Consider the following 13,521-nt stretch of genomic DNA (forward strand, 5'->3'; position numbering starts at 1 on the left):
TACAAATGTGCAGAAAGAGGGGGTGCCTAGTGGCTCAGTTGGTTAAGCATCTGACCTCAGCTCAGGTCATGATCTCAGGGCTCATTTCCGACGAGATCGGGCACGTTCAGGATGGTATGACTGTAGACTCTCAGGGTTCATTTTGACCCTTGCCTTGGGCTCTGTGCTGACAGATCAGAGCCTAGAGCCTGCTTCAGATTCTGTCTCCTGTCTCTGCCCCTCGCCTGCTTGTGCTCTCTCAAAACATGAACATTAAAAAAAAATGGGCAGAAAGAAATTTGGTTATACTCACATTCATTAATTGTAGTGATGGCTTCATGTGTGTATAGACATATGTCAAATATATGTATATACATACACACATTTATATACATATATCAAAATGTCAAATTATACTTTGAATGTTGTCTATTTTGTCAATTTTCCTCAATAAAGCTGCTTAAGTCACTGCTAATTTCATTGGAGGCTTTATTTTATTAGAGAAGACACACCCATAAACCCATTTAAGATAAATCCTCTATCTTAGGCTTCTGCAGAGATGCAAGGCAAAGGCCTTGAGGGTCTTTGAAGCTCTATTGAGAATCTGAGGCCCACCCTTAAATCTTTAGGACTTTTTGTCTGAGTTCAAACTCCTAGATTTCACCATATCCATAACTGAAACCAAAATATATTCAACTTTAGAATTAAGGAATAAAAAAATATGTATCTTTATCCTGGGCTCTTATTAGAACAAGTGTTCTGAATGCAGTCAAAGATAACATTTTTACTTTACAATGCAGTCTCCTATAGCTTCCTAATTTAGCTGTTTCTAAGATTAAAATGTTTATCAAAATAAAAGGTTCACATTATTTATTAAGCTTATAACAATTTTATTCATAACAGGTACAAAATTTACATTTAGATGTATATGTATACAAAAGAGATCTTTATTTTTTTACTTTGACATAAAAAATACAGAAATATTTACATTATGTACAAAAATATTAAAACATACAGACTTCACAAATAGGAAAAAGCAAGATTTCACAAAGGGTACTTTTTTGGGAAATGTACACACTGAAAAAGAGGTTAAAGAAAGATGACAAAACACTTAAATTAACAGACTCCAGAAGTTACTGCAATAGGAATTAATTTGGTAGGGCAAATAAAATGTCTCAAATGCTAATAGATGGTAAACAAGATATCTATTTAAGATTATCTAGGTAAAATTACATGGTCTTCCTTTACCATAAAATTGAATCAATTTTATTTTATCCCTGAATTACAAACATCAGATAGCCACTTTTCCTTTTTTCTTAAAATAGTTAAATTTTCTGATTTATACTGATAATTTTAAACTTTTTCAAATTAAATTGTAAAATATTTTAAGTTGTATATTGTCTTTACTCAAGGGGAGAAAATCCCACGTACTACATTGATTTCAACACAAAATTGGAAATTACAATACATTTTACTTTTCTTAAATTAAAACCTAACATTTTCTAACTAACCTTCATAATCAGGTACAACTGATTGTTAACAAGAGATCACAATCGTCGTAAATTCTTCTTGCTTGTTTTGGTACCGGGCAGAGGACCTGTTTTATAATTGGCTTTTAGGGGTTTGCCATTTGAACATTCGTTGGTGGTATGATAGTTACACAGACACCTTGTACAATAATCAAACCCACAGCCTTCTCGTTTGCAGATTGCCCGTTGTAAATAGCAATCATATTTCGCAGGTGAATTACAGCGAATACAGGCTTTGAGGCTTTCATTCTCTTTCAAAGTTTTGGCAACCTAGAAAGAAGAAAATCCATAAACAAATTTTAGTTAAGAATTGAATGTAATTTAGTTGGTAAAAACAAGAAGGGCATTTCTGAGGCTTCCCCAAAACATGAATAAAGGACCAATGTCACACATAAGTCAATTCCTGCCTTTAAGGAGCTCACTGTTCAATGAGATAATATCACTTGTCAACTGGTCCAGTGGCTATTTCCTAATCCTACCTTTAAACATGTTCTTTTATTTCATGAATGCTACTTACATGTCAATGTCTGACTTAAATGTCACCTTTACTGTGAAGTCTTTCTAGTGTTACTAGGAGTTGGTTGCTCTTTCACTTCTAGCTTTTTTAAGGCACCTATCACGTTATATGGCATTTATTTTTATGTAGCCATTTTCCATTCTAGATTACAAGGCTATGAAGGGTACCATGTTTTCTTATCCATGGATTACCTGATAGCAGATGCTCAATAACTGCTGTTTGAATCGTTACACGTTGTATTAGTCATTATGTAACGAACACTTAGAAAATTAAACTTAACTATAATTTATACTTATTGACCAGCATGAAGGCAGTCAACATTTCAAAGATGCACTTAGGTGACGTTATGGTTTTTTAAATTAAGCTTGCCAAATTTTCCATGTGTTCAGTAGAACTTACAATACACATTACCCAATGATTTGAAGGTACAATAGGAGGGCTTCAATTTCTGAAAGCTGGTCTTTTCCAGTTTAGTTCTGGTCCGTAGATATAAAAGGCAGCAATTGCAAAATGTAGTATTGAACAAGTTTGGTAAGAAATTTGAAAATCAAGGTTTCCTTAGCATTTCCAAATTAGATCTCAACATCACTGAGTGGTCATAAACAATGTCAAATGGTAGCTATTACTTTTTGCATAGAAAGACATCTCTGTGTACTTTCTTAACTTGATTACTTGAGTTATAAATTGTTTCAGTTTCTAACATTTTTGAGACCAGAATGAAGGGGGACAGAAGATAACATCTCCATTAATAATTCCCTAGTAGTTCTACTTATGCTATAATTAAATTTAAAGTTCTCCATTTCTTACTCTAAATCCTTTTAACAATAAAGGCCCCATAAGTTTCTAGTTTATTGACAAAACAAAAAATTACCTCAGAGAATTCATTGTGTCGACTGTAAGTAGAACCTTTCTGATCACCTGGATGGGATAACTTGGTTTGAGCATCTTTTTTGGGGTGAGCCTGGGCTGCTGATTTTTGAACAGAAGCTAAAGCGGTTCTGAACATAACATATTCTCTGGTTGAAGCATGTGGTGAAAACTTAATGTTCTTTTCCTAATTAAAAAAAATATTTTAATAGGACTTAAAAATATCCTCCTATATTCTTAACAATCAGGCATTTTTATTGTTTGTACATGTAAAAAAAGGGTAAATGAGAATCTAAAAGATTTATCCCTATACCCAATTTACCTGCATATGCTTAAATATAGCCACATACAACTATTTGCACAGATAATACTGACAGAAACTGCAAACCAGAAATTGTGAGAAAGCACTAAATACTTAGAGTCTATATAGCATTTAATACATGATGTATTTAATTTTTTTTAATGTTTATTTTTGAGCGAGAGAGCATGCGAGCTAGTGAGCAGGGGAGGGGAAGAGAGAAGGGGAGACACAGAATCTGGAGCAGGCTCTAGGCTCTGAGTTGTCAGCACACAGCCTGATGACTCGGGGCTGGAACTCATGAACCGCGAGATCATGGCCTGAGCCAAGGTCAGACACTTGAACGACTGCGCCACCCGGGTACCCAAGATACATGATTTATAAAGTACTGATGCCAAAACAAAAAGTCATTGCTTTTATCATCAATAAATGACAATAGTCATGTTTAAGTATCACTTCAATGTCATGCATGGATTCAAAACAACCTTTTAGATTAGAAAACTTCTCATTAATACTAACCTTATCAATAAAGAAACTGAACTTGGAGAATTTAAGCAATACTTGTCTAAAGTTATACAGCTAGTAAGTAGCAGCACCAAAATTTAGACCCAAGTCTGCCAACTGCTAGGCCTGAAATTTCAATCATGTACAGATTTTCTCAGAAACATCTTGAAATTTACCAAGTATTTTGGAAGGCAGATAAATTCTCTTCTGCATTAAGAATGTTCAATATGTTGATAACTGAAAAAACACAAATGGCAATGAAAATTAGCTATATGGTCAACTCTCATTAGAGAAGTGACCAATTTTCCCTTTTGTACTTTTGGACATTCCATTTCTAGAAAGAATCCAAGAAATAATGGCTTACGTGGAATTCCTTTTCCCTTGTCTTTGAATTTTGCTTAATGAGTTCTAGTGAAAAGCTGAAATGCCTTGTGAATGTAAAGGATTTCCAGATTACCTGTTATCTGTCCTATTTCCCCCATTTGTAAAGGTAAAGAGCACGAGCTTTTATATTTTAATGTAATGTTCTAAGATATTTTTAAAATGAAAACATCAACTGCAAAGACTTACATTAACTCTCTCTATTGCTTTATTGTACAACTGCAATGCTCTCTTATCATCATCTAGGATCTTCTTCCAAGTTGTGCTCACTTTAGACACACTGGAAAAGTAAAAGGTTATAAAGGAAACAAGGCATCACAAAGAGGTAAGAGGAATGAACATACTACAGAAATACTAACAGTGCAAAAAAGAAATTTCTATTAGCAGTGCTTCTCAAACTTGGTTATACATTAGAATTGCCTACAGCACTTAAGATTTAAGGATGTCCCATGCCTAGGCATTTGGGTTTAACTGGCTTAAAATGGGGGCCAGAGTCCTGTTTTTAAAAGCTCCCTATCAAGTCATTCTAAGTACATCTGGGCTTAAGAACCAATGCAATCATTCCTTGATACTTCATTTTTTCACAATATCTGCAAACATCAAATAAGTAGCCCCTAGTATATATATATGACACTATGTTAGCTATTCGATATCAATAAAAGTTGTAGACAAATTTCAAAGTATTCTAGGACATATTGCTATTAGTGGACATCAATTTCAAAAATCCATTTTTGTTAACAAAGAAGCTGTGATGCCAATTATCCCTCAAGAAGGTAGCCAACTATAAAAATTAATACTTCTATTTTGCTTTAGCTATTTTTCATAAAGACCAGTGATAAGTACCTCTAACAACTTTTCCAAAAATGCCAAAAACACACCTGTTTGAGTGGGATCTAATCCAATAGTCTATATTATAATTATCTTAATTCTGTCACCTCATCCTAACTCATATTTGGTAGAATGAGGAAGAAAGGGAAATATGAGGTTTCTAAGGAAACAGTCATAATCAGATCCACTTGTGGGTTTCCCTATTTTTTATCACTGTCAAACCTAGGGGAGCCCTACATTAAAAATGGCCTAAAAACATCAGGAACTATTTCATACTTTCAAGTGTGACAGAACTCATAAAGCCTACTGGACCTATACACCAGAACTAGGCTGTTGTTTTATACTTAAGTAGGTATGATGTAGCTTAAGTATTAGTAATTTTCAGAAACAAAAATCCCAATTTAACAAAAATAGTTTGCTAATAGTATAAATATGAAATTTGAAATAACTGGATTAAATGCTTACTTTAAAAATCTTCTTTCATCTTAGTGGCATACAAGTGGTCAAATACCAGCTATCAGGCAGTCATTACCTCAAACAACGTAAAAGACTTCCCTCTTATGTCTTTGTATGAGCTGGTAGTGCTGAGCCATCTTAACAAAAATGTTCAGTGGATTATACTAACACTCAAAGCAACCATACTTACTTGATTAAGTCCATATCATTGAGCTGTGTTAAAATGTTTGCTAGGAGATGTCTGAGTCCCCTTCGAAAGAGTTCACTGAGAATATCTACATATTCTAGGCCCATTTTCCTTCCAATTATATTCTGCAGTCCAAAATTTCCACTGAATATAAATTCTTTCAGTTTCTCCCAATCTATTTTAGGATTTCGTTTGGCATTCTTTTTTAACGTTGAACAAACCATTTTGGCAAAGTGAAGAGCCGGCAGCAAGTTTTTGCTGGGATATTGCTCTGGGCTTTGCATCTGAAGCAGGCAGGACTGTGGACTGTCACTGAAATTTTCCAAGGGAAGGCTACTCTCTTCATGTTCATTGAAGCCACTTTGCTGGGAAAATGAAGTATAGCCACTGTCTTCATAAGGTCCACTGGTCTCTAGTTCTTCGATCTCATTTGAACTATCAAGGATTTGTTGCACATGCTGATTTTCCTTGTTATGAAAGAGCTTGTTTTCGTTTTCAGATTCAAGTTCTACAATCCTGGGGCTCACGATTGGTGACCCAATATCTGATAACCTCACATAGTCTTTAATGCAATCTTTATAAGAACCTTCCAAATATGCAGGAGTACAGGAACCTTGTCTTCCACTATCATCAGGCTTCACTAACTTAAGTCCAGAATGAATATGGTTATAGCTAAAATCACATTTCATTTTGACAGAAAGAGTGGAACTTTCTTCTTTACAACCTACAAGAAACAAAACAAAGCACTTACTAAATGACAAAATTTTCATACATTTCTACTTCTTATATTGGGATATACAGAGGTTTAATTACTTTGCATTCTCTCAGCACTATATACCTGTGAAGGAATCCAAGTTTAATTACTGAGATGTGACAATGAATACTACTTAAATCTTTTAGTAAGTACATGTATTTTATTCTTAAAAGGGTACCTCGGAAGACTGCTAAAAGCAGTATAATTGTACAATTGTATAATTGTAATATTTGGCTTTTCGAGTCTGTTATCTGAGTAAAAAATACTGGTAAAGGGGACTATTAAATAAGTATCTGTGCTTATGGAACAAATAAGGAAATGTGATGCATCGAGTGGGGTCTGAAGTCGGAGAAATCCTTATAGTAATCACAAACACTTCTACAATCCCTGAACTTTGAAATGGCATTAAAATCAGCTCTGACTTAAGCATAACCCAAACCAATGACAGTAAATATGTTTAAGACCAAAGGAGAGGGGAAGTGTGTAAGAATCAAAATAATTTTATATAAGAGTGAAACACTAGCAATTATTATAAGCCTTACAATAATTACTCAAGAAAGAACTAAAGTCAATAAATTTAAATACCCTTAATTTAAAATCTCCTTGAAGTCCCAGAGCTCTCATCTCTTAAGTTTTATTTGGGTCAGTGGTAAGGGTGACAGTCTGATATATTTAAGATGTTCGTCCGCCCTACTGGATAGTGAACTCACGCACAGGGACATCTCCCTTTATCTTGCCTAGTATGTGCTAGAGACTGCAATCTTCAATTATTGAATGAAGATTTCTCATAACTAATTAACCAAAGAGTCAGAAGAATTAATAGTTCAGCTACCAATCAGAAGATCTGGTAAATAAGAGTGACACTATAATTGGTGTAAGACAAGATATAAGAATGTGAGGGTGGTAGGGAACCAGGTGTGCACTACTGTTCAGCTGTCTTAAATAACTGGAGAAGACAATGTGCTTGTTATTTATAAGTAGCATAAGAGGGAAAAACAACAAATTATGATACTATTAACAAACTATGCAATTAGTTCAACTAATTGTTCAACTAAGAAACCAGCTAAGCTACAAATGAACAGGCAGCACTTAATATCTTTACATCAGCATTTCTCAATCTCTGCATTACTAACATTTTGGATTGGATAGTTCTGTTGTTGGGGGCTGCCCTCTACATTTTAGGATGTTTAGCAGGCTTTACCCATTTGATGTCATTAGCAGCCTCTACTCCCTGTGGCACAATAAAAAATGTCTCCAATCACCAGTTGCTGACAAATATTGGGTGGGGAGAGGCAGTGGTGTCAAAATGTCTGATTTCTCAGTTGAGAACTACTGCTTTAAAGGATAGCTAGGATTCTGTCAGGCAGTAGAGGCTGGAGAAAGCATTCACTGAAGGTAACCTGAACAAAAGCACAATTCTGGGAAGGAATACAGTAGATTGATTCAGGAACATTACTTAACATTATTGAAGTCTGAGTATATGAATAGTATTATGCTTCAAATGTATTCTACACCTAATATTACCCCTGCAAACCAATCATAGGTAGGTAACAATCTATCTTTTAAGCGTATGTACCAGTCAGATTGTTTAGTCTGTACTAAGTATTGGTAATCTGTCCATGTTAAATTTTACAGTTTTTATTTAGAGCAAAACCTTTAAGTACTAAAAGAACACCTGTAGGGAGGTAGTCTCTTGAAATTCCCAATGTTTAACACAGTGAAGGACACACAGTATATACTTCAGAACACCACTAAAACTTGGACTAGCCCTAAAAACTCATTTCAAACTAAGTTCAAGTATACAAAGAGCAAATAAAGAATAAACAACATTTACTAACACCAACATTAATCATAATGCTAGAATAAATTATTGAGGGGTTCTCTTTCACCTGGAAGATTAAAATATTCCAAGACAGATTGTTTTAAATTTTGCCTCAAGAATGAAGTATGATTTACATAGGACCACATTTTATCTGAGGGCAAAGACACCTACAAAGACAAACCTTTTATTTTGTTTAGCTGCCTAAAAGGAAGAGGCCTGAAAAACGTACTTCAGAAACTCTTAATTCTTTTCAAAAGCATTCTTCCTGTTCATTTTAGTTAGCAGAGTTGTTACTGAACTATCCCATAGAACCCTTCATTCCACACCACTGTTTGAACATGAAGTTCTTTAAAATTTAGAGCTAATGATGATTCACTCATCTTCTAATTGTTTTAAATTTTTTTTTAAGTTTATTTACTTGAGAGAGAAGAGAGAATCCCAAGCAGGCTGCAAGCTATCAGCGCAAAGCCCGATGTGGGGCTACAACGCACAAACTGTGAGATCATGACCTAAGCCAAAACAAAGAGCCAGATGCTCAAGCGACTGAGCCACCCAGGCACTCCAATTGTTTTTAAATGCTTATTTACTTTTGAGAGAGCCCAAGTGGGGGAAGGGAAGAGAGAGACAGAGAATCCAAAGCAAGCTCTGCACTGTCAGCACAAAGCTGGACACGGGACTTGAACTCAGGAACCATGAGATCATGATCTAAGCCAAAGTCTCAGGCTCAACTGACTGAGCCACCCAGGTACCAAGCATCTTATAGTTGTTTAGAAGTTTACAATTCCAATTTGTTTTCAAACATTCGATCCTCACAACCTTCTGATGTAGGGCGAAGAGGTTATTATCTTAGTTTTACAAATAAGGACAACTGAAGCTCAGCTAAGTAGCTTGCCCACAATTTCGCAGGTAGTTAAGAGAGACAGATTACCATTCCTGACTATAAATTTAGTGTTCATTCCATTACCTTATCCTGGAAAGTGAGATAAAAGTGTGTGTGTGTATATAAATAAAGTATACATATAGGCTCATAGACTTTGGGTTATAATCCAAATACTACATTAGGTTATTGCTCAAATTGTTTCTGCTTTCACCACTGTGTAAGTTCATACCCACTTGAAATACTTCCATTATTTTGTTTTTGGAGCATTTCTTACTTTCTGGCACAAGATGCTCCAGGCTCATCTTCTTTTTTTTTTTTTTTTTTTTAAATTTTTTTTTCAATGTTTATTTATTTTGGGGACAGAGAGAGACAGAGCATGAATGGGGGAGGGGCAGAGAGAGAGGGAAACACAGAATCGGAAGCAGGCTCCAGGCTCCGAGCCATCAGCCCAGAGCCTGACGCGGGGCTCGAACCCGCGGAGCGCGAGATCGTGACCTGGCTGAAGTCGGACGCTTAACCGACTGCGCCACCCAGGCGCCCCAGCCAGGCTCATCTTCTATTTTCCCTGTTCCAGCCATAGAATCACTTGTTTCTCCACGGAACTCTAGTTCCTTTTATTGGTTCCAAAATCTGGATGCTGGTTGTAGGTTTAGTTTTAAAATGTGAAATCATATAATATACTGTAAGGTTGGGAGAGTAGAATGGCCTGTACAATTTTAGGGCAGACGGGATCTTATTCATTGTGTAATAAAGAGCACTGAGGGGTTCTGAGTTCAGATATCTGGTTTACATATATCTGTCAAAAGATTGGCAGCTGTAGAGAATGGACTGTAGGAAGGTACAAGCGGAAAGAGGAAAGCTAGTTAGAAGTGTAGATCACAGGAGTCCAGGCAGTTTGGGTAACTGATACTGGGATGACTGCAGTGGAAATGAAGATAATTGGGTGGATGTGAGATGTATTTAGGAGAATACAGTCAACAGAAATTGTGGGTGCTTTGGATGTGAATGAAGGAAAGTGGAGTAAAAAAGTACCCTGGGGTTTAAGTCTTGGGGCGCCTGGGTGGCGCAGTCGGTTGAGCGTCCGACTTCAGCCAGGTCACGATCTCGCGGTCCGTGAGTTCGAGCCCCGCGTCGGGCTCTGGGCTGATGGCTCAGAGCCTGGAGCCTGTTTCCAATTCTGTGTCTCCTTCTCTCTCTGCCCCTCCCCCATTCATGCTCTGTCTCTCTCTGTCCCCAAAATAAAAATAAACGCTGGAAAAAAAAAAAAAAAAAAAAAAAAAAAAGTACCCTGGGGTTTAAGTCTTGAGCATCTAAGCTATAAAGTATCATTTGCTGAATTGGTGAAAAGGGAGGCAGTTAACTTCTAAAGCCTCTGTATTCTCATCTATAAAATGGGGTTAAGAATGTAAAACTGGACTACATGTATGGCAGAGTCCCATCACATATGGTATTCTTATCACATTTTTAAGCCAAATCCCTTTGTAATCCTTTTATTGAAAATCACGAATGTTTTAAAAGTAGCAAAATACGTTCCACACTATGTGTTACAGATTACATACTTTTCCTAGGAATCAGATCCATCTTCAAGTAAAAATACTTCCTCAGCCTTGACTAGATTTGTGACATTTCATTTTTTTCTAAAATGGAGGTACTAATATCTGCCTCATGTCGTTGAAGACTCGATATACTGCATTTTTTAAACATCATTTACTCACTCACTGTCCAATCGTGCAAAGGTGGTATTGTAGTTAACTGCACAAAGTTTGACCTTCCGTTTTAACTTTCTAAGGCAGAAGTGACACTCCATACGAAAATACCATAAATAGGCTACAATGCTTAAAAAGTTTTACAACTATCCCAACGTTAAATGATTAAGTTCTACGATCCCAATACCTAGAAAATAATCACACGTGCGCGATGTTAAGCATGGCTATTCCTTAAGAATCTGAGACCCCCAAGGCTTGCAGCCACAAACGGGGAATAGCCGTAATCTCTAAAAGAAAATTTTAGAAAAGCCTGCCTTCAAAAATACTTGGCTGCGTTAAATTTTTAATCTCATTTTCTCAAATCTGTAAACAGGAGATCAAACTCTTGGAGACGGCAAATATTCTGAGGAGCCAAGTGATAATACCAGGCAAACTGGAAGTAACAAAAAAACACTTCTTAAAGCCATCAAGCTTCAGAAGTTCACAGGGAGACGGAGGAGGGAGGATCTTCTAGAAATAGACCTAACCCTGTTAAAAGCCAGGTATTATTTTTTCTTCCAGTCTTCTAAATTCCTTTTCTAATGAAAGCGGCATCTTGCAGGGATTGCCCAATCTCACAAAGTCGAACCAATTAAAAAAAAAAATTGGGGGTAATTTCTGAGGCAAAAATAAATGCCTTTGGATCTCTTTTCAGATAGCCACAAAGAGGGTAAAAATAACCGTTCGAGGGCCTTCCACTCTATCCGAATTTTGGAATCAAGGGCTGTCCAGGGCTTCAGGAGCGCAGAAAAAAAAAAAGAAAAAATAACCAATTCTTCATTTCTCAGGTAATCAGGTACCGGAGGGCAAATTCACGGTTTTGCAGTAAAAAGTGCTTCCCGCCCGGACCCCAGCCAGGCCTGGGGAACGGGTTACCGGGCAGAGGGGAAAACCGAGACAAAAAGAAAAAGGTTTTGTTCGGACGTCCCGGTACAGCCCGGCCCGGCGAGGGGGGTCCCTCCATTTGGCGGGAGCGGGCAGGGGGGAAGCCCAGGCGAAGCCTTGGGGGGTCGGGAGGTGGCCCCTCAGGGCGCGGGCCGTGCGGAGGCGGGAGATAAGCCAGCAGGATCTCCCGCGCCCGCCAGCAAGGGTGAGGCGGCGAAAATCCGGGGCACTGGACTGCGGCCCCGAGGCTGCGGGCTGAATACGGAAAAGGGGCGCAGGAAGTGGGGCTGAGGCGCCCGGCCAGACCCCGGGGGCCGCCGGCTCGCGAGCCCTGTCAGAGCCCCCAGGCCCCGGGGTGGGGGAGGGGAGGGGCATTTGGCGCCTCTTCATGCCGGGTGGGGACGAGGATAGGTAGATCCTGCAAGAGGAGAAGGGCGCCCTCAAAGGCCGAGACCTTCACCTCCCTGGGCGCTGGCGTCCAGGAAGGCGGGACCCGGGCCCGCCACCCGCCTCGGCACATCTGGCCTCCCCTCCCCGAGCCCCAGGCTTCTTTCCCCGGGGCCGCAGGAACCGCCGCCGCCGCCCGCCCCGGCCGGGCCCGGCCCGGCCCGGCGTGAGGCGCACGCTCGGACACGGGAGGGTGTAGGGTTCGGAAGCAGCCGCCCCCTAACCCCGCATACCCTTCCTGGAAGGCGGGCTCCCGTACCCTCTCCTCACACTCACTGTCTGAGGGCCGAGGGCGCCCGGCGGCTGTCAGGTCGCTGTAGCTGCAGCGGCAGGAGCTGCAGGGGGGCCGTGGAGAGCAGCGGCAGGGGCGCTGGCTCATGCCAGTGGAAGTCGGGGGCCTGCCTCAGGTGAGGGAACAGCTGCCGCAGGAGAGGACCAGGCCGCCCGCTTCACAGAGCTGTATCTCCTAAAAGGCGCCAGCTGGTACTTTTAAAATCTTTGAATTTGGTGCCCAAATCCGTACGGCCCAATGGGGTGCGTTGCTCGCACGCGCGCTCCAATAGGAAGACGGTGGGAGGGGGCGCCCTCACCCACGCCCAATTAGAGGCGGCAGAGGCGGGGCCGAGCTCCGAGGCCCAACCTTCCTCCTTCCAGCCGGCTCCGCGCGTCCGGAAAGATGCTCCTGCAGGGGACGGGCTTCGGGGCGGGGCCTCTGAGCGCGGGGAGGCCCCGGCCCGGCCGCACGTGGAGGTAGCCTACCACGCATGCGTGCACCCGCCACGCTTCCTTCCGTCTTGCGAGCGGGTCTTCTCCGAGTCCTAATTTCATCCTGAAGGCAGCTCCGGCTTCTGTCCGAAGATTTCCCATGGTTATATAGCGTGGCCGACTTTCTTCGAGCAGCACACAAGTGGGTGTTTGGTGAGCGGCGACTCCGGTCGTCCGGGAATCCAGACTTTCCGGAAGACAAGCCCTGCCCCCAGCCCTCCGTAGCCGCTTAGCCCGCCTCTCTAGGATTTAGGCGCGCTCCTCTCTCCCTCTCACTTTCGCCCCTCCCTCTGCCCTCAGCGTTTGCGCAGGCGCCTTTGGCGGGCGGTAGCTGCAGAGTTGGCGGGTTGGCGCTTGCGCGATTCTCTCAGGCGCAGGGGCGGGCCGCGGTGGCGCGCGCACCGTCGGTCTCGCACCTGCCGTGGCTGAAGACCTGGGGCTGCGTGTCCTCGTGGCCTTCCCGCGGTGGGACAGTCGCTTCTTTCTTGTAAGCGTATTTATTTGTCTTTTCAACCAGAGTGCTCCAGCCACCGCTACTTTGTACGGACGTTAAGTTTATTAGACTTGTATCTACGCTTTCCTGGGTTTTTGTTTATTTACCTCAGGGGCCAAGCGCGAGAGACAGCAGTCCTCCTCCAAAAATAGATGTTTATAAAACGTCTTGCCGTGAGAGCTTC

General features: G+C 40.6%; 1 protein-coding gene and 1 long non-coding RNA gene across 6 annotated transcripts in view; one reads left to right on the plus strand and one right to left on the minus strand.

The window, feature by feature from the left end:
• Window positions 1–852: 852 nt before the first annotated feature.
• On the minus strand, window positions 853–12,727 carry FBXO5 (F-box protein 5). The gene is made up of 5 exons (XM_030316619.1): window positions 12,356–12,727; window positions 5,550–6,270; window positions 4,265–4,355; window positions 2,897–3,079; window positions 853–1,778 (listed from the first exon to the last, which is right to left on the minus strand). Exons 1-5 carry the CDS (start codon window positions 12,456–12,458, stop codon window positions 1,527–1,529), a joined length of 1,350 nt encoding a protein of 449 aa, XP_030172479.1. The 5' UTR covers window positions 12,459–12,727; the 3' UTR covers window positions 853–1,526.
• Window positions 12,728–13,222: 495 nt separating this feature from the next.
• The window catches only part of LOC115514542, a 117,043-nt gene continuing 116,744 nt past the window's right edge, over window positions 13,223–13,521 (plus strand). For all 5 annotated transcript variants that reach the window (XR_003969013.1, XR_003969014.1, XR_004343680.1 and 2 more), the window contains exon 1: window positions 13,223–13,331. This is a non-coding gene — a long non-coding RNA (uncharacterized LOC115514542). The remainder of the gene's footprint in view (window positions 13,332–13,521) is intronic.

This window comes from Lynx canadensis, chromosome B2, assembly GCF_007474595.2.
Source record: "Lynx canadensis isolate LIC74 chromosome B2, mLynCan4.pri.v2, whole genome shotgun sequence".
Taxonomy (NCBI): domain Eukaryota; kingdom Metazoa; phylum Chordata; class Mammalia; order Carnivora; family Felidae; genus Lynx; species Lynx canadensis.